The 27458-nt window shown below is 43.9% G+C and overlaps 2 protein-coding genes and 1 long non-coding RNA gene across 3 annotated transcripts; 2 read left to right on the forward strand and 1 right to left on the reverse strand.

Annotated features, from left to right (window-relative positions):
* Positions 1–492: 492 nt before the first annotated feature.
* On the reverse strand, positions 493–4652 carry LOC129653209 (PRAME family member 8-like). The gene is made up of 4 exons (XM_055582658.1): positions 4518–4652; positions 3410–3729; positions 2402–2974; positions 493–1383 (listed from the first exon to the last, which is right to left on the reverse strand). The coding sequence occupies exons 2-4, from the start codon at positions 3694–3696 to the stop codon at positions 861–863; spliced, it is 1383 nt and encodes a 460-aa protein (XP_055438633.1). The 5' UTR covers positions 3697–3729; positions 4518–4652; the 3' UTR covers positions 493–860.
* Positions 4653–4815: 163 nt separating this feature from the next.
* Positions 4816–23107, forward strand: LOC129653210 (uncharacterized). Its single transcript, XR_008714986.1, has 3 exons — positions 4816–5601; positions 8817–8904; positions 22892–23107. It is a non-coding gene; the product is annotated as an uncharacterized LOC129653210 (long non-coding RNA).
* A 1335-nt stretch (positions 23108–24442) lies between these two features.
* Positions 24443–27209, forward strand: LOC129654303 (PRAME family member 12-like). Its single transcript, XM_055583802.1, has 3 exons — positions 24443–24729; positions 25220–25792; positions 26636–27209. The coding sequence occupies exons 1-3, from the start codon at positions 24443–24445 to the stop codon at positions 27207–27209; spliced, it is 1434 nt and encodes a 477-aa protein (XP_055439777.1).
* Positions 27210–27458: the final 249 nt, after the last annotated feature.

Below are 27458 nucleotides of genomic sequence, written 5' to 3' on the forward strand. Positions count from 1 at the left end.
GTCAATAGATTAATTCAAGAAGGATCATTATCCACCATGGGTAATAGGTCAGCAAAGCTCAGAAGTTTAGCTTATCTGCAGTGTGGATGACCCCTTCCAGAATTGGGAGCCATGCCTCTTTCAGTAAAACCCTTTCCACCCCCACAAAAAGGTCAGTAACTGAAAGTTATGGAGGGACCAGGGCAACCTAGAGGGCTGCTCATGTCCAGGGTCATGGCCTGAGTCAGCAGTGAGAGGCCTGCCTGGGGTCTGCACTGGAGTGGCTCACTGGCCACCGAGTCTGTTTCTCTCTGTGTATATTACCCCACTGAACATCTCCAGAAGTAAGCAAGGAGGTAAGAGATGCACCAGGTTGAATAAAGACCTGGTGGGAATGGTAAGGTTTTGGATCATAGACAACTCAGTGCTTTTTTTTTTTTTTTAAATCAATGTCTGGAGATTTCCCCAATATGAACTGAAAAATCAGGAAAAATACATCATGAACACCAGCAATCCGTTTACAATGAGGGACTCTTTATTTCCGACCATTTCTTTACAGCCATCTACCCAGGGATTACTCCAACATGTGAGTCTCAAGCTCAAATCCACCTAAAGAAATGTAGTTTCTTAGTTCTGACTCTACAAGCATTTCTATCCCAAGAGACAGTATTTCCCTAGGCAATCCTGCTTCCCTGCAGATCACCTTTCCTTTTCACATTCACATTGAGCAGATGCCTGAAACCATGGCTTATTTCCCTTTCATGATGTTTCTTGTCCTAGATTTCAGTTTTCAAGTGCTCAGAAGAAAGCCTTCCATTGATGCTACGGACTAAGCAAGGGTGTCATCACCGTATATGATGGGCTCAGGACAATAGAATGTGTTATCTCCACAGGGTGGACAGGGGCATGAAGCTAATGCAGATGGTCCTGGGATGTCCCAAGTCCTCCAGGATCTCAACCAGTTCAGCCTGACACTGGGAAAGTCTCCTGGTTTGGAGGATCCCATCAGAGCTGAAACCTTCCTGAGGGACAGGGTACAGCTCTTGACTTAACCTGGGCAGCCCAGAGGTGTGTCGCAGCAGCTTTTCCAGGATGGCCATGGAGAGGAGGTTCCCACGGAGACTGAAGGACATGAGCTGGAAACAGTGGCTCAAGATATGCAGAATGGATTCCAAGTGGGAGTCCCTGATACCACATTGCTCTAAGTACAGCTCCTGGAGGGTGGCTGAAACTTTCTCCAGCAGAGCTGGGAGGAGCTCAGGACTAGAGTAGGTCATGGTGACCCCACTCAGATCCAGGCCCTTTAGCTGACAGATGTTTGGACTCTGAGACAGATGGGTCAGGTCTGAATTTGTAAGCAGGCAGCGAGTAATCCCAAGGTTGTCCAAGGGGGTCATCAGGCACCTGGGGAGAAAGAGAGGAATTAGGTATTGGAAACTGAGGTGGAAGTTGATTGCAAGTTGAGAGACAAGTGATCTGCCCAAGCCCAGATTTGAACTGATCATCTGATAAGGATTAGTACCCAGAATGGCCAATCTCATTGCAGCCAGTCATTTCACCTTTTTTGTGTGACCACGTCAAGTACATAGAGTCTTAAAACATATCTCTCCTCATTACTCAAGCAGAGAAAAATGTTCTCTGCTTCCTTATGAAGAGGAATTAAGATAATGGAATGGACTAGAACAAACTCAGAGGAGAGCTTGACATCTTGTCTCAATCAAGATTGGACATCGCTGAAAGTTAATATGTTAAAGTTAACCCTAACTTAAAATGCTTCGTACCCAGGCTTCCTTCTGAACACACTTTGGCCCCAGACATCCATCTCAGGCAGGTGAGGCTTCTGGGTGACTTGCATAGAGGACAAACCTGGGCAAAATCCCACAGCATCTACTGAGGATGCCAGCCTGTGGGGCTCACTTATATCCCTGCTTTATCTGCAAACCACCTTCTAATTTTTATGATCCCTTTGACACCTGCCCTATTACCATCATCTACAGAATCATGCATTTCCCATATATTATTTACCATATCTGGAGCAAAAAACATCCTTTTACAGACAGGGAATTTGAGATAGGCTCATCCTGGTCAGAAAGCTGAAGAACCCAGAGCTTCAGTTTAGAAATGCTCAGGGCTGGTGGAGTTGTCTGTGTTCAATGCTCTCTTCCCTTACCTATTATCCTAAGTCACCTAGAAAAGATAACTCTTCCTAAGAAGAAACCAAATAACCATCCCCTAGATTCTAACCCCTAGTCTATAGTTTCCAGCACAGTGTCCCTTTCCAGAGCCTCCTCCCAGTTTGGACCCCTACCTAGATTTGGGTGTTTATGTGATACCACAGTTCACAATGGAGCAGCAAAGGGGACAGTGCATTTGATATTCTATTGTTGGGTTCACTGTTACCTGGTCAGTGGTGCACACTCACCTGAGCATCTGGTCCAGGCAGCCTTCAAGGTAGAAGGGGGATTCCAGATGGAGATCACGGAAGTGGTGCAGCCTTAGGAACTGAGAAGTAATTTTGACAACGTGTTCTTCCTCCTGCTCCTCAGGATCAGGCATGTGGATGTGGGAGATGAGGAGTTTCTGCAAATTGCTCATCTGGCCCAGGAGAGGAGCAAATGTGGCCAGGGTGGACAGATGCCAGGTGCGATCCAAGTATACCTCCTGGATACAGTCCAGCTGCACTATGCTCAGAACCTTCATAATTTTATCCATGGAAAATGAAATAATCCTCAGCTTCTTACAGCACAGGTGTATGGACGCTTTCCTCTGCTCCACCCATCTCATAAGGCAGGTGAGAAATCCATCCATGCTCCTTTCCTTGAGGTGAAGTTCTATGAACACCTTGAAGGGAGCCAAGGGCTGCTCGGTCCCCGGCCTGTCCTCAGCCCCTGGTGCCATTGAAAAGCTTGAGGACACATGGACGCTTGATCCAGACCACCTTCTCCAGAAGTCCTGGCCAGTATTCCTTAAATCCAGCACACGCAGTTTGCACCTCCTGTGGAGAAACAACAGGTTGGCAGTGATGGTTTTAATAATATCCACACAAACTTTAGGCAACACTTGGACTTCCCACATGAGTTTTTACTTCAAATTCCCAACATCACGTGCTGCCTTGTCCTCTCCCCTCTCTGCTTCACCTTCCTCCATCTTCTTTTCCTCTTCCATTTTCCTTAGCTTTCTACTTCTAGTGGCCTTAAACATCCCTGGGGGGGAGGCTGGGGCTTGTACTTTCAGATTTCCTTGCATCTTAGGCACTCCTACACTGCTGGAAGGCATTTCCCAAAGCGAGCTCAGGAATGGCCAAATCTCTGTGTTTCTTCATTGGCATCATCAGAAGTCACTGGCCCATCCATGTGCCATCTACTTTCCTGTCTTCAGCTGTCTGCTTGGGATTGCCCACATCCTACCAGATTACCTGCATCTGACTCACCTTGGACGATCCTTCTGTGTGAGCAGGACATCAAGTCCATCGAGCACTGCTTGTAACGTTAGCAGATGAGGCATTTGCATCAGGCCCCCCAGAGGCAGGCGGACAAAGGGCCAGGCTTGCACCAAGGCCTTTAAGGTCTTTCTGTGTCTTCCACAGAACGCTTCCATGAAGAGTGGGGGGAAGAGCTCGATGGGCAGATGCTCCAGAGTGGAAATGGTCAAGGCCTCATTGGTTAGTAGGCTCTTTCCTGCCAGGTTCAGGAGTCTCAGGGGTCTCTGGATACTCATCCTGAATCTGCTCCTAAAGGAATCCTGTAAGAACTTGGAGAGAAGAAGGCATCTTTCTCAGGTAAGCATGAACATCACTTCATATGTGTCCCCACCCTTTAGAGGAACCAACTCAGAGATAAAGTCTCTGCTCTGACAACTGAGAAGAGCCTTAGTTTTTCAAAATTTCACTCTGGGCTTAGTGGGCATAGTGGCATAGCTCTGCCCTTAGGGGCACCAGAACAAGCATTTCTTAAGGACCAAGAAGGAAGAAACCCAACCACTGGTCCATCCATTTCCATTCACTGCTTTGCTTAATCATGTTTCAGTGGGAAGTGGTACCAAGAACTGAAGGTTAAGATCCATCTTTTAGGGGGAAAATATTGAAATCACTTAGAGCCTTAAAACTATGGGAAGAAGAGCATCATGTAGCCCAATACAGCCTCCATCCTCATTTCCCACAGTTAACAGGCTGAGAAAGATGAAACAGACACCTTAAATGAATGCCATTTGCACAAACTGAATATTTTTAATGTCAAGAAAAAAAATTTCAAAAATATGGATTTTTTATCCTCCAATTAAAACAATTTAATTAAAAAATTAGACGTTTTCATTAAAAAAGGAAATCTTGTTAGTTAAGATATTTTTAAATGATATAAAGGAAAGCACATATCAAAATGTTTGGGATTGAGGCAAAATTACACTTAGAGGTAAAACCAAAGCTGTACATGTACACATCTGAAAAGAAAGAAATCTCCCTGACACCACTGCTGCATGCCACCAGTGGAAACCTGCTGACCATAGGTAAGATGAGGGGTCTTTTGCTGAGGTCTGTAACTTACCAGCTCTGCTGGGGTTGAACGGTGCTCAGAGGTCAGATCTGGTGCGGAACCCACCAGTAGCTTGGAGAAGACAGGCAGCGAATCCAGAGAAAGAAGTTTCTGCACTTCTTCTTTGATTCCTCAGGTTTTTATAGCCCTTTTTAATCACATCTTCCCCCTGTCCAACTGCTACTATCCAATCAGAAAGTGATGCCCGATTAGATTTTCAAATGTCCATTAGGTAAATCCTGATTAGATCTTTGCCTATAGTCAGATGGATTAATTGAATCAGATATTCACTCAGGAGGGATACATTGGGGGAGGAGAGTCAAAGTCTCAGCCATGGATTCACTCTATGAACACTGATTGAGTTCTTCTAATTGGGTCACTGACTGAGGCTTCCCAGGTGGCTCAGTGGCAAAGAATCCAAGCAGGAGACTTGGGTTCCATCCCTGGGTTGGGAAGATCCCCTGAAGAAAGAAATGGCAAGCCAGTATTCTTTCCTGGAAAATCCCATGGACAGAGGAGCTTGGTGGTCTATAGTCCATGGGGTCACAAGAGTCAGACACAGCTTAGCGACTAAGCAGCAACATCAAGTTGTGACTTTTGTTTTACACTGGAAACAGCAGATCATGAACCTATTAAAGGGAAATGCAATCGGAAATGTGCTTGGTCTTCTGGGATTAAGTCAGGGCTTCTCTGTAATAGCTGACTCAAAATCACAGTAAGGAGCAAGGGTGTGGACTAGGCAGTGTGGAGGGGGTCATTCCTAAAGGGACTCTGAATGACCCAAACAGAATAAAAAAAGTTTTGTCTGTTTTTTTTTTTTCCCCCCTCTTGAGGAGGAGGGAGACTAAAAGACTTTTGGTGGGGTTTAGAAATTAAAAAGGAAAAAAAAAAGAAAAGAAATTAAAAAGGAAACTGTTAACTTTGAGAGCATTTCTTTCCATAAAGATGGGATCAGCAGAGAAAACTGACATGAAAAGATTAAATCTGAGAATGTGAGCGCAGGGAGAGTTGTGAGCCCTGGGAAGCCAGACATTTCCAAGACTGAGAGGTACTGATGGTGGGTCCTATGGGCTGTTTGAGAACCTACCAAAGGGAGGTAAGTGAACTAGTTAACTTGCACCTAACCACGTCCTTCTTGAGGCAACTGCTTGCTTTTGCTGTTGTTTATTTGCTCAGTCGTGTCCGACTCTTTGCCACCCCATGGACTGGAGCATGCCAGGCTTCCCTGTCTATCACCAACTCCTGGAGCTTACTCAAATGCATGTCCAGCCAGTCAGTGATGCCATCCAACCATGTTATCCTCTGTTATCCCCTTCCCCTCCTGCCTTCATTCTTTCCCAGCATTAGGGTCTTTTCCAGGGAGTCTGCTCTTCCCATCAAGTGGCCAAAATATTGGAGCTTCAGCTTCAGCATCAGTCTTTCCAATGAATATTCAGGGTTGATTTCCTTTAGGATTGACTGGTTGGGTCTCCTTGCAGTCCAAGGGACTCTCAAACATCTCCAACACCACAGTTCGAAAGCATCAATTCTTCGGTTCTCAGCCTTGTTTATGATCCAACTCTTACATCCATACATGACTACTGGAAAAACTATAGCTTTGACTATAGGGACCTTTGTCAGCAAAGTAATGTCTCTGCTTTTTAATATGCTGTCTAGGTTGGTCATAGCTTTTCTTCCAAGGAGCAAGCAAGCTTTTTTACTTTCGTAGCTGCAGTCACCATCTCAGTGATTTTGCAGCCCAAGGAAATAAAGTCTGGGTTTCCCTCGTAGCTGGGCTTCCCTCATAGCTGCAGGCAAGTAAAGAATCTGCCTGCCATGCAGGAGACCCGGGTTCCATTTCTGGGTCAGAAAGATCCCCTGAAAAAGGAAATGGTAACCCAGTCCAGTATTCTTGCTTGGAGAATCCCATGGACAGAGGAGCCTGGCAGGCTACAGTGCATGGGGTGGCAAGAGTCAGACGTGACTTATTGACTGAACCACCACTGTTTTCTTTGTTTCCTCATCTATTTGCCATGAAGTGATGGGACTAGATGCCAAGATCTTCATTTTTTGAATGTTGAATTTTAAGCTTTTTCACTCTCTTCTTTCACCTTCATCAAGAGGCTCATTATTTCCTCTTTGCTTTCTACCATAAGCATGGTGTCATCTGCACATCTGAGATTATTGATATTTCTCCCAGCAATCTTAATTCCAGCTTGTGCTTCATCCAGTCAGGCATTTCACATGAGGCACTCTGCTTAGAAGTTAAATAATCAGGGTAACAATATATTATATACAGGGTGGCAGCTGCTACCAATATGCATTTTCTTTTAGGTTCTTCCCACATGGCACTAGTGGCAAAGAACCCTCTTGTCAATATACGAGATGAAAGAGACCTGGTTTCGATCCTGGGTCGAAAAGATCCCTGGAGGGCATGACAACACACTCCAGTATTCTTGCCTGGAGAATCTCACAGACAGAGGAGCCTAGTGGGCCACAGTCCATAGGGTCGCAAAGAGCTGGACATGACTGAAATGGTGTAGCACACACATGCAGGTCAGCACGCACAGAAGTTACTCTTAGATGGCAATTTGCTCCAGCCATTTTCCTTGGGGCTTGGTAGCCTAACCATAATCCTATGGGCTTTTTTCCAAGTATATTTTGATAATTCTATTTCTTCAAAATTAGAGAAGTTCAACAAAAATTCTGACCAAAGTGATGCTATTCCCCAGAAAATAAAATTCTGTTCTCCTCATAGTATGCATTGTTCACAAATACCAACAGCTTTCACTACAAAATTCAGACGCTCTCTCTCCATATATATGTATATTAAGGATCTGCCGTGTACAGGGAAGACTCTCACCCCGGGCTGCATCTCACGGAGATTTTTTGCAGTTTCAGGATGCAGAGAAAACAAGACTCTCTCTCTACCCCCAAGAAATCTCCATGCCTTTCTTTCCTCTATTCACTGAGATGGCCAAATAATTCAGTTATAAAACAACCAAAGAAAGCTAGGGGTTGTATTTTATTCATTCATTAATTTATTTTTGGCTGCACTGGGTCTTCGTTGCTGCACGACTCTAGCGGCAGTGAGCAGGGGCTACTCTTTGCTGGGGTGCTCTGGCTTCTCACTGCAGTGGCTTCTCTTGTTTCAGAGCACAGGCTCTAAGGCACAAAAGTTTCAGTAGTTGTGACACTTGGGCTTAGTTGCCTGGCAGCATGTGGAATCTCCCCAACCAGGGATCAAATCCATGTCATCTGCCTTGGCAGACAGACACTTGTCTCCTGAAATATCAGGGAAATCCAAGACTAGGAGTTTTGAATTGTGTTCTCTACCTTGGTATCCTTCCAAAGGATTCCTTTCACCATATTTCTACCACGGATATAAATGGACTTTGCATAAAGTAAGCTTAAATTGGATTGTACTTAATTAGACATTTTAACTCCTAGGCTACCAAAAGCCTTTATTAATGACCTTCCATAGAGTGACTTAGTAACAATGATAATCACGAACATCTCTGTTTACTGAACTCAGACTGGATGAGCAAGAGTGTTGGCACTTTTTACCCACTACTGCAAGTAAGCTTCATAGGAAATGTAAAGTTCACTGCTCTTTTCCAAATTTTTAGCTTGGTGGATTCAGGGCTGGGCTTGGGAGAGGAAGTTGTGACATCCATGCTGTGAATAATTGGTAGATTCCCTCAGTTGAAAGGTTCAGAAGGCCCCCTGAGTTGTCAGACAACTTAAGTTGTTGGGATGGACTGACTTACAGACTTCACGTAATGTCAGTGAAAATGAGGAAATAGCAGAGTCCAAGCTGAGGATGTTTGTATGAGAGTCCAGCTTCTGTAAGATCCAAGGAGGTAGAAGTATTCCAAGTGTTGGAGTATTCTAGAAACTATAAAAGCCCAGCCCTCTCTCTTCCCCCTGAGTAGAGTGTAACATCCTCTGTTCACCTCCAAACAGAGCCTGTTTACTCAGGAGACACACTTTGTGTCAAGGAGAAGGGAGCCTATGTGTATAGAGGTACCATCCTTCCTCCCCCAGTTCTGGGCCAGTAGGACTCCCAGAGTCTGGTGAGGAGCCTAGGTTTAGCATTTTTGCCATCTTGGCTGCTTTTCCTCATGGCCTTACTTGCTGCACAGGTCAGGGCAGCCCCTTGAGCCCATCAGGGAGTTGTTCTGTCCTGATTCTCCAGTCACAGGATCCCAAGTGAGATTGAAAAACATTGGCTTTTGGCTCCCTGCTCCAGCATTTAGAATGTTTCTTTCTGTGCATCCATTTCCCTCTCCCAGCATAAGCCAGCTCAGAGCCCTCTCTCTCTCTCTGCAGCCTACCAACATCTCCTCTCCTAGAACCTGGAGCATGGCCACAATGTTGAGACACCCTTCCACTGAAACCAGCAGTAATCAAGGAAATGGTATCAAATTCCTCTGTGTTATTTGGAGTTTTATGACTAACCCCAAGGCATAGTCAGTTTGCACTGCTCTTCTGGACCCGTTAGGCACCCAGGAATGCTTGAGGCAACTCCACCCGGCTTACAGAGGAAGACCCTCACTCCTCTGCTCTTCCTAGAGGTGACAGCTTTTAGGAGACTCTTGGGGCCAGTTCCCTGCAGAGGCCCTCTCCTCTGTGGCTCTCTTGTTCCAGTGCTGAAGCTGACAAAGTTTTTCTCAGGTCCAAAAAGTCTTTTACTCTCCCAACTCAGATCTCTTCTTGCCCTGAAATGTCTTGCCCTTTGTGCTTTTTTTAAAAGGCCAGGTGTCTGATTGGTGGCCCTTGCCCCCTGTAGTGCTCAACAGGCTCTGGTCCTACTTTAGATCCATTACCATCTTGCTGTAAACAAGGAGCTGTTTCTTTTTCAGTTCAATCACTCAGTCGTGTCCGACTCTTTGCAACCCCCATGGACTGCAGCATGCCAGGCTTCCCTATCCATCACCAACTCCCAGAGCTTACTCAAACTCATGTCCATCGAGTCAGTGATGCCATCCAACCATCTCATCCTCTATCGTCCCCTTTTCCTCCCACCTTCAATCTTTCCCAGCATCAGAGTCTTTTCCAATGAGTCAGTTCTTTGCATCAGGTGGCCAAATTTTTAGCTCTAAAACTTCCAATGAGTATTCAGGACTGATTTACTTTAGGTTGCACAGGTTGGATGTCCTTGCAGTCCAAGGGACTCTCAAGAGTCTTCTCCAACACCACAGTTCAAAAACATCAATTCTTCAGTACTCAGCTTTCTTTATGGTCCAACTCTCACATTCACACATGACCACTGGAAAACCCATAGCTTTGACTAGATGAATCTTTGTTGGCAAAGTAACATCTCTGCTTTTTAATATGCTGTCCAGGTTGGTCATAGCTTTTCTTTCAAGGAGCAAACAAGCTCTTTTACTTTCATGGCTGCAGTCACCTTCTGCAGTGATTTTGGAGCCCAAGAAAATAAAATCTGTCACTATTTCCATTCTTTCCCCATCTATTTGCCACGAAGTGATGGGACTAGATGCCATGACCTTAGTTTCCTGAACGTTGAGGTTTCTAAAATCAACATGAATCAGCCAGAGGTGTACATATATTCCCTCCCTTTTGAGACTCCCTCCCACCACCCTCCCCATCCCACCCATCTCGGTTGATACAGAGCCCCTATTTGAATATTCTGAGCCATACACCAAATTCCCATTGGCTATTTATTTTACATATGGTAATGTAAGTCTCCATGTTATTCTTTCCATGCATTTCTCCCTCTCCTCTCCCCATGTCCATATGTCTGCTCTCTATGCATGTTTCTCCATTGCTGCCCTATAAATAAATTCTTCAGTTCCATTTTTCTAGATTCCACATATGTGCATTAGAATGTGATATTTATCTTTCTCTTTCTGACTCACTTCACTCTGTATAATAGGTTCTAGGTTCATCCACCTCATCAGAACTGACTCAAATGCATTCCTTTTTATGGCTGAGTAATATTCCATTGTGTATATGTACCACACCTTCTTTATCCATTCATCTCTTGATGGGCATCTAGGTTGCTTCCATGTTGTAGCTATTGTAAATAGTGTTGCAATGAACAATGGGATACATGTGTCTCCTTCAATTTTTGTTTCCTCAGGGCAAATGCCTAGGAGTGGGACTGCTGGATCATCAGTTCAGTCAGTCAGTTGAGTTGTTCAGTCGTGTCCGACTCTTTGTGACTCCATGAATTGCAGCATGCCAGGCCTCCCTGTCCATCACCAACTCCCGGAATTCACTCAGACTCACGTCCATCAAGTCAGTGATGCCATCCAGCCATCTCATTCTCTGTCGTCACCTTCTCCTCCTGCTCCCAATCCCTCCCAGCATCAGAGTCTTTCCAATGAGTCAACTCCTCGCATGAGGTGGCCAAAGTACTGGAGTTTCAGCTTTAGCATCATTCCCTCCAAAGAAATCCCAGGGCTGATCTCCTTCAGAATGGACTGGTTGGATCTCCTTGCAGTCCAAGGGACTCTCAAGAGTCTTCTCCAACACCACAGTTCAAAAGCATCAATTCTTCAGCGCCAAAGATGGAGAAGCTCTATACAGTCAGCAAAAACAAGACCAGGAGCTGACTGTGGCTCAAATCATGAACTCCTTATTGCCAAATTCAGACTTAAATTGAAGAAAGTAGGGAGAACCTCTAGACCATTCAGGTATGATCTAAATCAAATCCCTTATGATTATACAGTGGAAGTGAGTAATAGATTTAAGGGACTAGATCTGATAGATAGAGTGCCTGATGAACTATGGACGGAGGTTCGTGACATTGTACAGGAGACAGGGATCAAGACCATCCCCATGAAAAAGAAATGCAAAAAAGCAAAATGGCTGTCTGGGGAGGCCTTACAAATAGCTGTGAAAAGAAGAGAAGCAAAAAGCAAAGGAGAAAAGGAAAGATATAAGTATCTGAATGCAGAGTTCCAAAGAATAGCAAGGACAGATAAGAAAGACTTCCTTAGGGATCAATGCAAAGAAATACAGGGAAACAACAGAATGGGAAAGACTAGAGATCTCTTCAAGAAAATTAAAGATACCAAGGGAACATTTCATGCAAAGATGGGCTCAATAAAGGACAGAAATGGTATGGACCTAACAGAAGCAGAAGATATTAAGAAGAGGTGGCAAGAATACACAGAACTATACAAAAAAGATCTTCATGACCCAGATAATCACGATGGTATGATCACTCACCTAGAGTCAGACATCCTGGAATGTGACGTCAAGTGGGCCTTAGAAAGCACCCCTACGAACAAAGCTAGTGGAGGTGATGGCATTCTAGGTGAGCTATTTCAAATCCTGAAAGATGATGCTGTGAAAGTGCTGCACTCAATATGCCAGCAAATTTTGAAAACTCAGCAGTGACCACAGGACTGGAAAAGGTCAGTTTTCATTCCAATCCCAAAGAAAGGCAATGCCAAAGAATGCTCAAACTACCACACAATTGCACTCGTCTCACATGCTAGTAAAGTAATGCTCAAAATTCTTCAAGCCAAGCTTCAGCAATATGTGAACCATGAACTTCCTGATGTTCAAGCTGGTTTTAGAAAAGGCAGAGGAACCAGAGATCAAATGGCCAACATCCGCTGATCATGGGAAAAGCAAGAGAGTTCCAGAAAAACATCTGTTTCTGCTTTATTGACTACGCCAAAGCCTTTGACTGTGTGGATCACAATAAACTGTAGAAAATTCTGAAAGTGATGGGAATACCAGACTACCTGACCTGCCTCTTGAGAAACCTATATGCAGGTCAGGAAGCAACAGTTAGAACTGGACATGGAACAACAGACTGGTTAGTACGTCAAGGCTGTATATTTTCACCCTGCTTATTTAACTTATATCTAGAATACATCATGAGAAACGCTGGGCTGGAAGAAGCACAAGCTGGAATCAATATTGCCATGAGAAAAATCAATAAGCTCAGATATGCAGATTACACCACTCTTATGGCAGAAAGTGAAGAGGAACTAAAAGCCTCTTGATGAAAGTGAAAGAGGAGAGTGAAAAAGTTGGTTTTAAGCTCAACGTTCAGAAAACTAAGATCATGGTATCTGGTCCCATCACTTCATGGGATATAGATGGGGAAACAGTGGAAACAGTGTCAGACTTTATTTTGTGGGGGGGGGGGCTCCAAAATCACTGCAGATGGTGACTGCCGCCATGAAATTAAAAGATGCTTACTCCTTGGAAGGAAAGTTATGACCAACCTAGATAGCATATTCAAAAGCAGAGACATTACTTTGCCAACAAAGGTCCGTCTAGTCAAGGATATGGTTTTTCCAGTGGTCATGTATGGATGTGAGAGTTGGGCTGTAAAGAAAGCTGAGTGCCGAAGAATTGATGCTTTTGAACTGTGGTGTTGGAGAAGACTCTTGAGAGTCCCTTGGACTGCAAGGAGATCCAACCGTCCATTCTAAAGGAGATCAGTCCTGGGTGTTCATTGGAAGGAATGATGCTAAAGCTGAAACTCCAGTACTTTGGCCACCTCATGTGAAGAGTTGACTCATTGGAAAAGACCTTGATGCTGGGAGGGATTGGGGGCAGGAGGAGAAGGGGATGACAGAGGATAAGATGGCTGGATGGCATCACTGACTCGATGGACATGAGTTTGAGTGAACTCCGGGAATTGGTGATGGACAGGGAGGCCTGGCATGCTGCAATTCATGGGATCTCAAAGAGTCGGACACGACTGAGCGAGTGAACTGAACTGAACTGAACTGATGTGCAGCATTATGTCACCTGCAAACAGTGAGAATTTTACTTCTTTTCCGATCTGGATTTCTTTTATTTCTTTTTCTTCTCTGCTGTAACTAGGACTTCCAAAACTATGTTGAATAATAGTGAGAGTGGACATCCTTGTCTTATTCCTGATCTTAGAGGAAATGCTTTAAGTTTTTACTACTGAAAATACTGTTTGCTGTAGGCTTATCGTCTATGGCCTTTACTATGTTAAGGTAGGTTCCTGCTATGTGCATTTTTTGAAGAGTTTTCATGATAAATGGGTACTGAATTTTGTCAAAGGCTTTTTTTCTACATCTATTGAGATAATCACATGGTTTTTATCTGTCAGTTTGTTAATATGGTGTATCATATTGATTGATTTGCATATATTAAAAAATCCTTAGAATAAACCCAACTTGATCATGGTGCATGAACTTTTTGATGTGTTGCTGAATTCTGTTTGCTAAGATTTTGTTGAGGATTCTTGCATCTATGTTCATCAGTGATATTGGCCTGTAGTTTTCTTTTTTTGTGTGTTGTCTTTGGTTTTGCTATCAGGGTGATGGTGGCCTCATAGAAGAAGTTTGGAAGTGTTCCTTCTTTTGCAATTTTTTTAAAGAGTTTTAGAAGGATAGGAATTAGCTCGTCTCTAAATGTTTGATAGAATCCTCCTGTGAAGCCATCTGGTCCTGGGCTTTTGATTTTCGGGAGATGTTTTTTTCAATCACAGCTTCAATTTCAGTGCTTGTAATTTGGTTGTTCATAATTTATATTTCTTCCTGGTTTAGTCTTGAAAGATTGAACTTTTCTAAGAATCTGTCCGTTTCTTCCAGGTTATCCATTTTATTACCATATAGTTGTTCATAATAGTCTCTTATAATCCTTTGTGCTTCTGCATGATCTGTTGTAACCTTTCCTTTTTCATTTCTGTTGATTTGATTCTTCTCTCTTTTTTCCTTGATGAGTCTGGCAAAATGTTTGTCAATTTTGTTTATCTTCTCAAAGAACTAGCTTTTAGTTTTATTAATCCTTAATTTTATTTCTTTTTCACTTATTTCTGCTCAGATCTTTATGATTTCTTTCCTTCTACTAATTTTGGTGTTTTCTTTTGTTGTTGTTGTTTTTCTTTTTCCAGTTGTTTTAGGTGTAAAGTTATGTTGCCTATTCGATGTTTTTCTTTTTTCTTGAAATAGGATTGATTTGCTATAAATTTCCCCCTTCAGTTCAGTTCAGTTCAGTTGCTCAGTCGTGTCTGACTCTTTGCGACCCCATGAATCGCAGCACGCCAGGCCTCCCTGTCCATCACCAACTCCTGGAGTTCACTCAGACTCATGTCCATCAAGTCAGTGATGCCATCCGGCCATCTCATTGTCTGTCGTCCCCTTCTCCTCTTGCCCCCAATCCCTCCCAGCATCAGAGTCTTTTCCAATGAGTCAACTCTTCGCATGAGGTGGCCAAAGTACTGGAGTTTCAGCTTTAGCATCATTCCCGCCAAAGAAATCCCAGGGCTGATCTCCCTCAGAATGGACTGGTTGGATCTCCTTGCAGTCCAAGGGACTCTCAAGAGTCTTCTCCAACACCACAGTTCAAAAGCATCAATTCTTTGGCACTCAGTCTTCTTCACAGTCCAACTCTCACATCCATACATGACCACAGGAAAAACCATAGCCTTGACTAGACGAACCTTTGTTGGCAAAGTAATGTCTCTGCTTTTGAATATGCTATCTAGGTTGGTCATAACTTTCCTTCCAAGGAGTAAGCGTCTTTTAATTTCATGGCTGCAGTCACCATCTGCAGTGATTTTGGAGCCCAAAAAAATAAAGTCTGACACTGTTTCCACTGTTTCCCCATCTATTTCCCATGAAGTGATGGGACCAGATGCCATGATCTTCGTTTTCTGAATGTTGAGCTTTAAGCCAACTTTTTCATTCTCCACTTTCACTTTCATCAAGAGGCTTTTTAGTTCCTCTTCACTTTTTGCTGTAAGGGTGGTGTCATCTGCATATCTGAGGTTATTGATATTTCTCCCGGCAATCTTGATTCCAGCTTGTGTTTCTTCCAGTCCAGCGTTTCTCATGATGTACTCTGCATAGAAGTTAAATAAGCAGGGTGACAATATACAGCCTTGACGTACTAACCAGTCTGTTGTTCCATGTCCAGTTCTAACTGTTGCTTCCTGACCTGCATAAAAATTTCTCAAGAGGCAGATCAAATGGTCTGGTATTCCCATCTCTTGAACAGCTTTTGCTGCATCCCATAAGTTTTGAGTTGTTGTGTTTTCATTGTCGTTTGTTTCTAGAAATTTTTTCATTTCCCTTTTGATTTCTTCAGTAACCTGTTGGTTATTTAGAAACACATTGTTTAGTCACCGTGTGTTTATGTTTCTTACAATATTTTTCTTGTAATTGATATCTAGTCTCGTAGAGTTGTGGTCGGAGAAGATGCTTTATATAATTTCAATTTTCTTAAATTTACTGAGGTTTGATTTGTGAACCAAGATGTGGTCTGTCCTGAAGAATGTTCCATGCACACTTGAGAAGGTGTATTCTTCTGCATTTGTATGGAATGTCCTGAAGATATCAATGAGAGCTATCTCTTGTAATGTATCATTTAAGATTTGTGTTGCCTTATTAATTTTCTGTTTTGATGATCTGTCCATTGGTGTGAGAGGGGTGTTAAAATCTCATACTATTATTGTGTTACTATCAAATTCTCCTTTTATGTCTGTTAGTGTTTGTCTTATGTATTGAGGTGCTCCTATGTTGAGTGCATAGGTGTTTACAATTGTTACGTCTTCCTCTTGAATTGATTCCTTGATCATTATGTAGTGTCCTTCCTTATCACTTGTATTCTTTATTTTAAGGTCCATTTTGTCTGATATGAGGATTGCTACTCCAGCTTTCTTTTGCTTCCCATTTGCATGAAATGTATCTTTCTATCCTCTCAGTTTCAGTCTATATGTGTCTTTAGGTTTGAAATGGGTTTCTTATAGATAGCATATATATGGATCTTGTTTTTGTATCCATTCAGCCAGTCTGTGTTTTGGTTGGAGAATTTAATCCATTTACATTTACAGTAATTATTGATATATATGTTCCTATTGCCATTTTCTTAATTGTTTGGGATTGATTTTGTAGATTTTTTTTTTCTTCTCTTGTTTTTCTTGACTATATAAGTCCCTTTAAGCAGGTATTGTAAAGCTGGTTTGGTGGTACTGAATTCTCTTCACTTTTGCTTTTCTGAAAAACTTTTTATTTCTCCATCAATTTTGAATGAGAGCCTTGCTGGGTAGTGTAATCTTGGTTGTATATTTTCCCCTTTCAGTACTTTAAATATATCCTGCCATTTCCTTCTGGCCTGCAGAGTTTCTGATGAAAGAACAACTGTTAAACGTATGGAGTTTCCCTTGTATGTTACTTGTTGCTTTTCCTTTGCTGCTTTTAATATTCTTTCTTTGTGTTTAGTCTTTGTTAGTTTGATTAGTATATGTCTTGGTGTGTTTCTCCTTCAGTTTATCCTGTATGGAACTCTTTGTGCCTCTTGGATTTGATTGACTATTTCCTTTTTCATTTTGGGGAAATTTTCAACTATAATCTCTTCAACTATATAACTAACTATAATCTCTTTCAACTATAATCTCTTTCCCATACCTTTTATTTATTTTTTCCTTCTTCTGGGACCCCTATAATTTGAATGTTGGTGCATTTGATACTGTCCCAGAGGTCTCTGAGACTATTCTCAGTTATTTTCATTCTTTTTACTTTATTCTGTTCTTCAGAAGTTATTTCCACCATTTTATCTTCCAGCTCACTGATTTGTTCTTCTGCTTCAGATATTCTATTGATTCCTTCTAGAGTATTTTTAATTTCAGTAATTGTGTTTGTCTCTGCATGTTTAGTTTTTAATTCTTCTAGATCTTTGCTAATTGATTCTTGCATTCTCTCCATTTTACTTTCAAGGTTTTTGATCATCTTTACTCTCATTATACTTAATTTTTTTTCAGTAGTTTGCCTATTTCCCCTTCATTTATTTGGATTTCTGTGTTTCTAGTTTGTTCCTTAATTTGTGTAGCATTTCTCTGCCTTTCCATTATTTTTATTTTTTAAACTTACTGTGTTTGAGGTCTCCTTTTCCCAGGCTTCAGAGTTGAATTCTTTCTTCCTTTTGGTTTCAGCTCTCCTAAGGTTGGTCCAGTGGTTTGTATAAGCTTTGTATAGAGTGAGATTTGTGCTGAGCTTTTTTTTTTTTTTTTGTATGTTTCTTTGTTTTTCCTCTGATTGGTGAGGCTGAGTGAGGTGGTTATCCTGTCTGCTGATCATTGGGTTTGTATTTTTGCTTTGTTTGTTGTTTAGATAAGGCATCCTACACAGTGTGCTACTGGTGGCCGGGTGCTTGGATGCAGGGTCTTGTATTCAAGCGGTTTCCTTTGTGTGAGCTCTCACTATTTGATACTCCCTAGGGTTAGTTCTCTGGTAGTCTAGGGTCTTGGAGTCAGTGCTTCCACTCTAAAGGCTCAGGGCTAGATTTCTGTTCGTGAATGAAGATTCCACAAGTGGTTTGTTATGGTATTTAGTGAGATTAAAACAAATAGCCAAAAACAAGAAACCAAAGATGAACTCCAAATGGCAGTTACAAAATCAGGCACATAATAACTAAAATAATGGAATATACACATATACATATACACTCATACCAAAGTCAAAACAGTCCAACAAAAATATAAGTACAGTAGATTGACCCAGTGGACAAAGGAAATCAAAAATTCTATTTGCCATTTAAGAACAAAACTAACTAAAGCACAAACTGGAAAACAAAACTAAAGTGAGATGCCAAGTGGGGGATAAAGCAATGAAAACAAAACTAACAAACATGTTGAGAGGAAAAGAAAGAAAGTAAAGAAAGAAAGATTAGATATGTAAAGTTAAATAGAGGTAGATGAAGATTTACATACATTAAAGGTTACCTGAAAGGGAAAAATAATAGGAAAAGCAAACAAAAGAATAAATATAGAAAAAATGAGAAAAAAAAGCTCAAAAGCTTAATTAGATTTCATAGTGCCAAGAAAATGGACAACTACATAGAGAGCAGGGAAAAAAGGCTAAAAAAAGAAAAAAGTCCAAAAGAATCTACAGAACAAGTCAAAACTTAAGAATAATAAATGTTTTTCTTGAGTCACTGCTGTCAGAGTCCTTTCCCTCGTTGGGAGTCACAGTCCACCTTAACTTCCTAGGATGCCCTCCAACACTGTGCTGATCTCTGGACCTGCTGTGGGGGCAGCTCAGATTCTAATCTGGTCCTATTCCTGTGTGTTCTTGCCTCCAGTGTCCACAGCTATCAGAACTAGTGTGTTTTCTTTTGCAGGAGCTCTCAGTGTCCTTTTATACATTCCATAGACAGAGTCTGCCTAGTTGATCGTGTGGATTTAATCTGTAGCTTGCTTAGCTGGTGGGAAGGTTTTAGGTCTTCTTCCTTAGCGACATTGCCCTGGGTTTCAGTTGTGGTTTTATTTCCACCTCTGCATGTGGGTTAACTCCTGAGCCTGCCCTGGAGGACTTGGGTTTGCCTCTGTGTGGGCCAGGTGTGGAGGTGGTGCAGGTTCTTGGGTCGCATGGGTTCTGGCAGCACCGGGTACTCAGGGGAGTTGGCAGCTAGGGAAGCAGGAAATATAGTGCTCTAGAAGGCTATGGCAACCAGTATTGGCCCATACGCTCCAGGATGCTTGCCTGGAGAACCCCCCTGACAGAGAAGCCTTGTAGGCCACAGTCTACAAGGTCTCAGAGCTGGACACCACCAAAGTGACCCCATATGCATAAACGCAAGACTTTTTTTTGCTTGTGACAGCTTTGCCCCAGTGAGAGTTGAGCATGAAGGGAGTGCAGCTGCTTGGCTTGCAGGGACCCTGTCGGTGTCAAGTGTTCAGGGACACAGATTGCCTCCTGTGCAGGAGTTATGGCCCTATCAGAGTCTTTTTTCAAGCCTCTTGTAGCTGGTGATCAGAAGGACTCTTTGGCCAGTCTTTCTCTGTAGCTCTGTTATCTGTTCAGGCACTCAGATCAGGCACTTAATGGGGCACCCTGGTGGGGTCCTGCTCTGTAGTTCAGTGCGTCAGGCATTTGATGGGCCAGCCTCTCTATTGTTCAACTCCGGATGCTGATGGCTCCACCCCCTACACATGACTCAGCAGCATTGCCTTGCTTCCAAGGCTGCCTGGCTTTCCTCTACAGGCATTTCCCACCACAATCTCCCTCACAGCCCCTCGATCTGACTCTCCACAGTCAACAGCAGCCCTTGCCTTGCTATTGTTCCATAATCCCTAAACTCCAGGTCCCAGCCACCATGCCTTCTTGGAGACCGGCGTCCCTGTCTGGGGTATGCATGGCTGTGGCAAGGACTGTTTGAGTCTCATTCCATTTAGGCTGCCACAGATCAACTGTTTCACTCTCAGCCTTAAATGTTTCTTCTCTGACTCAGACAATTGCCGTGATGTGGGGATCGAACTCCTGCTTCAGTTCCCCCACCCGCCGAGGGCAGGTCCAGTCCTACTAACACTCTTATTTTACCCCCTAGTTCCTTCATCCTACCGAGTTTTGCATCGTTCTTGCTAAGAGTCAGATACGACTGAGTGACTTCACTTTCACTTTTCACTCTCATGCATTGGAGAAGGAAATGACAACCCACTCCAGTGTTTTTGCCTGGAGAATCCCAGGGATGGGGGAGCCTGGTGGGCTGCCATCTATGGGGTTGCACAGAGTCGGACATGACTGAAGCGACTTAGCAGCAGCAGCAGCATATATTCTTTTCCACTGGTCAGGTACTCCTGTTCGCTCTCAGCTGGTGTTCTGCATGCACTCTGTGTCTGAAGGTGTATTCTTGATATATCCGTGTAGAAAGATGTATTCCACATCCACCTACTCCTCCGCCATCTTGCTCTCTCCCAATCCCAATTCTCATTCTTTTCCCGTCCCTTCTGTTAACTATAAATTTTCTTTCTAGATCTGTACTCTATTTCTGTTTTGTAAATCAGTTCATTTATACCATTTTTAAATGGTCCACATATAGGCAATATCATATGATTTGTCTTTTTCTCTGGCTTACTCAGCATGACAATATCTGGATCCATCCAAGTTGCTGCAACTGGCATTATTTCATTCTTCTTTATAACCAACTAACATTTCATTGTATATATGTACCACATCTTCTTTATCTATTCCTCTGTTGATGAACACCTGGGTTGTTTCTGTGTCTTGGCTTTGGTAAACAGTGCTACAATGAACATTGTGGTGGATTATGTAATAGTTTTCTTCAGTATATGTCCAGGGGGATTGCTGGATCATATAGTAGCTCTATTTTGAGCTTTTTAAGGAACGGCCATACTGTTCTCTATAGTGGTTGAACCAATTTACATTCCCACCAACAGTGTAGGAGGGTTTCCTTTGCTTCACACCTCGCTAGCATTTATTACCTGTAGATATTTTTATGATGGTATTCTGATGCTGTGAGGTGATACCTCACTGTAGCTTTGATTTGCATTTCTTCAGTAATTAGTGATTCTGAGCATCTTTTCATGTCCTTTTTGGCCATCTATATGTCATCTTTGAAGAAATGTCTATTTAGATCTTCTGCCCATTTTATGATTGAGAGGTTCACCTTTTTTTTTTTTTAATATACATATGTTGAGCTGCATGAGCTTTTTGTACATTTTGGAGATTAATCCTTTGCTGGTTGCTTCATTTGAAAACATCTTCTCCCATTCTGTGTGTTGTCTTTCTGCTTTGGTTCCCTTGCTGTGCCAGAACTTTTTTTTTTTTTTGCCAAAACTTTTAAGTTTAATTAGGTCCCATTTGTTTATTTTTGTTTTTACTTTCATTACTCACCAGTGAATCCAAAAAGATCTTGCTGCTATTCGGTTCAGAGGGTGTTCTGCTGTTTTCCTCCAAGAGTTTTATAGTAGCCAGACTTACATTTATTGTATCTGGGCCTCCCTGGTAGCTGGTAAAAAAAATCTGCCAATAGTGCAGAAAACCCAGGTTAGATCTTTGGGTCAGGAAGATCCCCTGGAGAAGGAAATGGCAACCCACTCTAGTATTCTTGCCTGGAAAACCCCATAGACAAAGGATCCTGGAGTGCTGCAGTCCACGGGTCACAAAGACTTGGGCACGACTGAACGACAAACAGTTTTGGCCCTTCACTTTGGACTTAACATTTAGTTCTTTAATCCATTTTGAGTTTATTTTTGTGTTTAATGTTAGTGCATGCTTAAATTTTATTCTTTTTATGCTGTCCAGTTTTCCCAGCACCACATATTGATGAGAGTGTCTTTTATTCCATTGTATATTCTTGCCTTATTTGCCATAGATTAGGTGACCACTGATACATGGGTTTCTCAGTGGACTTTCTATACTGCTTCATTGTGCTATATTTCTTTCTTTGGGTCAGTGTTACAACGTTTTAATTACTGTAGCTTTGTTGTAAAGTCTGAAGTCAAGGAGCCAGATGCGTACATCTCCATTTTTCTTTCTCAAGGTTGCTTTGGGTATTCGTGGCCTTTATTGTTTCCATACAAATGGTAAAAATTTTGTTTCTAATTCTGTGAAAAACGTGATTGGTAATTTGATAGGGATTGCACTGAATCTATAGATTGCTTTGGGTAGCATAATCATTTGACAATATTGGCGCTTCCAAAAAAGTCCATGGTCTAGCTCTGCATCTGTGCATGTCTTTGACTTCTTTCATCAATATCTTATAGTTTTCTGAGCACAGAACTTTTGCCTTCTTACAAAGGTTTATTCCCAGATATTTTATGCAATGCTAAATGGGATAGATTCCATAATTTTTTTTCTCTGATATTCAATTGTAAATGTATAGGAATGCAACAGATTTCTGTGTATTAATTTTGTATTCTCCAGTGTTTCCAAATTCACTGATGAGTTCTAGTTGTTTTCTGGTAGCATCTTTAGGAGTGAGTATGAATATACCATGTTGTTTGCAAACACTGAGAGTTTTACTCTGTCTTTTACAAACTGGATTTATTTTTCTTCACTGACTGCCATAGCTAGGACTTCCAAAACTATGTCAAATAATAAGGGGAGAGTGCATATCCTTGCCTTGTTTCTCATATTTGAGGAAATGTTTCCCGTTTTCCAACATTAAGGTTGATATTCGCTGTGAGTTTGACTTATATTTCTTTATTGTGCTGAGGTAAGTTCCCTTTCTGCCCACATTTCTGAGAGTTTTTATCATAAAATAAAAAGGTGTCAGTTGTTAACTTTCCTTTCATATTTTACTGATTTGAGTACATGATTTTTCTTACTGAGTGTGGCTTAACATTGGCCAGTTTAATTTATCCTTTCATTTTTATCATAAATGAACTTACTTGCAGAAACAGAAAGGCTCATGACTTAGAAAATGAACTCATGGTTTGTGTGTGTGTTTGTGGGGGCGGGTGGGTGTGGGAGGAATGGTTGGGCCTTGAGGGAAGTCCTGTACACACCACTGTGGTTAGAGTGGATAACCACCGGGAAACTATCGTATAGCTCATGGAGCTCCACTCAAAGTTTTGTGCCACACTGGATTGAAGGCATGTTCTGGGGAGAATGGATACATGGGTTATCTATACTGAATATCTTGGCTGTTCACATGAAACTATAGCAATACTGATAAGTGGCTATATCCCAATGCAGAATGCTTTTGGAATTCACCAAACAAATTTTTGAAGCAGAGAACGTGTGAAGAATAAGGAGATACTCCAGGTTACCAAAACGGAAAAAATAAAAAATGAGAGGTGATAAATTCACACATATGACTTATTGACTATATGGTTTAGCAAGAAAATAATAGGACATTATAAAGGAAATCGATCCCAATAAAAATTAATTAAATGAAATAAAGAAACACTCATGGAAAATCTACTGCTGTCCTCCCTGACATATTATTCTGTGTTCAGTTCAGGCCTCAGTGATCACAAGTCACTTATTAAAAAAGAAAAAAATGGCACCGTGTTGTCCATGGTACAAAACCTGACTATTCTCAGAGTTTCTTTATTCTGTGTGGAACATCTCCTTTGTGTGTGTGTGTGTGGGTGTGTGGGAGGGCATGGGCATGCACTAGGGCAAGTGAGGGCATGCTGGCGTGTGGTCGTGTCCTGGCTTAGTCACTCAGTCATGTCCGACTCTTTGGAACCCCACGGACTCTAGCCCACCAGGCTCCTCTGTGCATGGAATTCCCCAGGCACGGACACTGTAGTGCGTTGCCATTCCCTTGTCCGGGGGATCTTCCCAACCCAGGGATGGAACCCAGGTCTCCCGCATGGCAGGCAGATGCTTTACCAGCTGAGCCACAGGGGAAGCACGACCGTCTATATCTCACTTCTCATGGTAGAACTCAGCCAGTGTTTGCGAAGTGAATGGTGAATGCATAAAGGATCCTGGATTACCCAGCCACCCCATCAATATCTGCTCCCTGAATCGACTGCTAGAAATGAAGATCCAAGCGGGATCAATCCAATGAGAGCTCTATAGACTAATCAGGTGCCCGTTTCCATTTGGTTTAGCAGTGGGCTAGAGGGATGATGGGAATAGAAAGTCCTTTTCTGGCTCTGGAGTCACAGCTGGGTTCTCCGCAGTGTCGACGTCTGAGCGCCCTGCAAGCCACAGCAGAGCAGTAAGTTACTACCCTCGGATAAGGACGTCCTCTCCTTCCTTAAGGTAAGCAAGCTGATGTTGAAGGGTAGCGTGTGCCTCTGGATGGCAAGGAGAGTTTTCAATAAAATCATTTCTTTCCCAACAACGCGTTTCAGGGTTTGATTTGGCCTCTCAAGGTAGTTTTACCTGCATCTCATCACATTTTCATCAGTGATGTAGCTGGAATCATTTGAAATGCCTTTGCAGAGCAAAGGTCATTCATGAAATACATCAGTTTGGAATTTGCATTCTTTGCAGGAAGTTTAAAATGCATATCGAGCACACAATCTTCATTCGTGTTTTGGCTCCTCGGTACGCGTGAGATGCGTGTTCCAAGCAGGCAGAGAGATAGCACTTTGTCCCCCACTGGGCCCTGTCTAGTGTTCCACGGCTACGAGCCTCACTTGCACCCCTGCTAGCGCAGTGACCTTGGCCCTGAGTGGCTTGCATGGAAGGGGAGGGAGACGGTGTAAGGTGTGCTCCTGCATTGTCTAAAACGGATCCCTTGATCCCTGGCAGCTTCCACAGGAGTCGTCTTGGAGCAGAGCCAGGATGAGTGCCCCGACCCCACCCAGACTCCTTGACCTGGCGGGAAGGCACTTGCTGAGGGCCGATGACTTGGACGTTTCTATTCTGGAGAGTCTGCCCACGGAGCTCTTCCCGCCCCTCTTCCTGGAAGCCTTTGACGGATATCGGACGGAGACCCTAAAAGCCATGGTGCAAACCTGGCCCTTTGTCCGCCTGCCTCTGGGGGCCCTGATTGACCTGCCTCATGTGGGGCCCCTACAAGCCGTGCTGGAAGCACTTGATGTTCTGCTTGCCCAGAAGATTCGATCCAGGTCAGTCTTTCATGGGAACCTGGTCAAATCCCTGGAGTCCCGAGGAAGATGGCTGGGCTGAGAGAACGTAGATGGAAGGGGATGGATCAGGGGGTTCTGAAGATAGCGACAAAGAAGCCTTGGTTGGCTATGAGAAATACCTTCTGGTAGCGTAAGGGTGCCTTAAATGAAGGGGAGCCTTCTAGAATATCCCCCACCTCTACCCAGTCATGCTTAGACTTACTAGAGTGGAAAATCAGACAGGAAAAGAGGGCAAAGGGGAATGGAGGAAAGTGAGGCAGAGAAGAAAGAGGGCAAGGTAGCTGGTGAAGTCAGGAAGATTAAGTTACAGCACAGGTAGGCAGTCTGTTTTCCAAATGGGAGGCTTTTGTTTTGTGTTTTCGGTTTCTGGTTGTTTGCTTGTTTGTTTATTTTTTTATTTATGTATGTATTTTTGACGGTGTGCATCTTACTACATCATTACCAATCTCCTTCTTCCTCCTTCTCCCAGGAGGTGCAAACTGCGGGTGCTAGATTTACGAAACACGGGCCAGAACTTCTGGAGCATGTGGTCTGGAGCCAGCAGTTATGGGTGCTCAGGCTCACGGATGGCAGCAGTGGCTGAGCCCAGGTCAACGACGAGGCAGCCCTCGACTCCACTGAAGGTTTTTCTAGACCTGTGCCTGAAGAAGAGGACCCTGGACAACTTCCTCACCTACTTCCTTCGGTGGGCGGAGCAGAGAAAGTCTTCCATCCGCCTGTGTTGCAAGAAGCTGAAGATCGTCTCAATGCCAATGGACAATATCGTGAAGGTCCTGAGCATGGTGCAGCTGGACTGTATCCAGGAGGTGCAAGTGAGTTGCACCTGGAGTCTGTCCACCCTGGCCACACTGGCTCCTTTCCTGGGTGAGATGAGTATCTTGCAGAGACTCCGTCTCTCCCACGTCCACGTGTCCGCCTTCAAGAAGCAGGAGCACGATCATGTTGTGCACATCACCTCCCAGTTCCGGAGGCTGGGCCACCTCCGGGATCTCCATCTGGAGTCTCCTTCCTTCCTTGAAGGCTGCCTGGACCAGATGCTCAGGTGAGTGTGGACCACTGGCTAGGTAACCTTAAACACAACATGAGAACGTCCAAAGGACCGTCTCTCATGGTGCTCTGTCCTGAGGTGTGGTGTCCCACAACCCCGCAAGTCAAGGGAGGGGGTGAAACTGATCGAGTGGCGCCTGTGAGGGGGTAGAGAGTATTATCTGGGGGTGTTCACTTCCCAGAGTCGGTAATTTCCTCCTAACGTGGAGGCATCTATGTGATCATGGTAAAAATAGGGAAGCGAACAGGACACTGACGAGGGGAAACGACATCAGAGCAGAGCATCCCTGAAGAGAAGCTCTGTGCTCCCCAGGTCGGTGCCCTCAGTGAACCCTGTTGCAAATGCCCTGTCTGTAAGGGATGGTGTTGTTGCTCTAAAGTCGGTTCCTGAGGCACGTCTCCCTAGAGCCTGGCCTGGCCAGAGATACAGGATCTGGGGCTCCACCTGGGGCTGAAGGAAGCCTTACCTGAAACCATTTTTCGATCTCCTCTCCCCACGCTAATATTCAGTGATGTCCACACTTGATGGAGATGCTCTATGGCTCTCCTCACAGCATGTCCTTGCGATGCCATGATCTTCACTCATCCTCAGAAGGAAGTGGAGTACGTGGTACTCCGCTCAATAGATGAGGAGAGAGTGTCTTTGAGATACTGTGCAGGGATTCGGTGCCCCAGTGAGGCTGACAGCCCTCAGACTAGAATGAGACGGGGCAAATCGGTGTGTTGACCCTCAGTGGATGGTCAGACTAATATCAGTCTTTGTAGCAACCTTTTGTCTATCAGCTGTATGCAACCTGGCACTCGGTTCCCAAGAACTAATTGCTTGGTTTCTCCCCAGGTGCCTGAAGTCCCCCTTGGACAGCCTGTCAATAACCAAGTGCTGGCTCACAGAATCGGACTTGACCCACGTGTCCCAGAGCCCAGACATCAGTCAGCTCAAGAGCCTGGATCTGAGCCGTGTCACCATGACTGACTTTAGGCCTGAGCTCCTCCAAGTTCTGCTGGAGAAAGTCGCAGCCACCCTCCAGGAACTGGACTTCGATGCGTGTGGGATCACGGACTCCCAGCTGCAGGCCTTCCTGCCTGCCCTGAGCCGCTGCTCCCAGCTCAGGGCCGTCAGCCTGTGTGGGAACCTCCTGTCCACGGCCGTCGTGGAGAAGCTGCTGCGACACACCGCTGTGCTGCCCTGTTTAAGGCAAGAGCGCTATCCCGCCCCTCAGGAGAGTTACAGCGCCCGGGGCGTTCTCCTGGAAGCGAGACTTGCCCGGCTTCGGGCTCAGCTGTTGGAGATTCTGAGAGACTTGGGACGTCCCAGGATCATCTGGATAAGCCTCAGCCCCTGTCCTCGCTGTGGGGAGGACGTATGCCATCACATGGAGCCCATTGTATACAGCTGTCCTGCCCCTGCCTAGGGGGTGGCCTCTATCAGAAGCTTTCTTCTGTGCACCTTGCCACTGAGATCTAGAACTTGGGGACGTCGTGAAGGCAACACAGACCCAGGGTTGCAGACATCTGTTCAACGCGAATGGGAAAAGGAACCGTGTCAGTAGGGCGGCAGAGGGCCGTGGCGGTGGCGCAAGATGGCAGGGGGGAATGATAGAGTCTGGGAGGGGATGGGACGTTCACGTACATGTGCTTTTAGACTCTGATATGAACCCGCG

This window comes from Bubalus kerabau, chromosome 5, assembly GCF_029407905.1.
Source record: "Bubalus kerabau isolate K-KA32 ecotype Philippines breed swamp buffalo chromosome 5, PCC_UOA_SB_1v2, whole genome shotgun sequence".
Taxonomy (NCBI): domain Eukaryota; kingdom Metazoa; phylum Chordata; class Mammalia; order Artiodactyla; family Bovidae; genus Bubalus; species Bubalus kerabau.

What these genes read in the sequence shown, in the direction of transcription:
- LOC129653209 (XM_055582658.1), bottom strand. Translation starts at nt 3,696, where the DNA reads ATGAGTATCCAGAGACCCCTGAGACTCCTGAACCTGGCAGGAAAGAGC. An exon ending in ACACAGAAGGATCGTCCAAG is followed by an intron (nt 2,975 to 3,409) that starts GTGAGTCAGATG and finishes GTTTCTCCACAG; the next exon opens with GAGGTGCAAACTGCGTGTGC. An exon ending in TGCCTGGACCAGATGCTCAG is followed by an intron (nt 1,384 to 2,401) that starts GTGAGTGTGCAC and finishes CTTTCTCCCCAG; the next exon opens with GTGCCTGATGACCCCCTTGG.
- LOC129654303 (XM_055583802.1), top strand. Translation starts at nt 24,443, where the DNA reads ATGAGTGCCCCGACCCCACCCAGACTCCTTGACCTGGCGGGAAGGCAC. An exon ending in GCCCAGAAGATTCGATCCAG is followed by an intron (nt 24,730 to 25,219) that starts GTCAGTCTTTCA and finishes TCCTTCTCCCAG; the next exon opens with GAGGTGCAAACTGCGGGTGC. An exon ending in TGCCTGGACCAGATGCTCAG is followed by an intron (nt 25,793 to 26,635) that starts GTGAGTGTGGAC and finishes GTTTCTCCCCAG; the next exon opens with GTGCCTGAAGTCCCCCTTGG.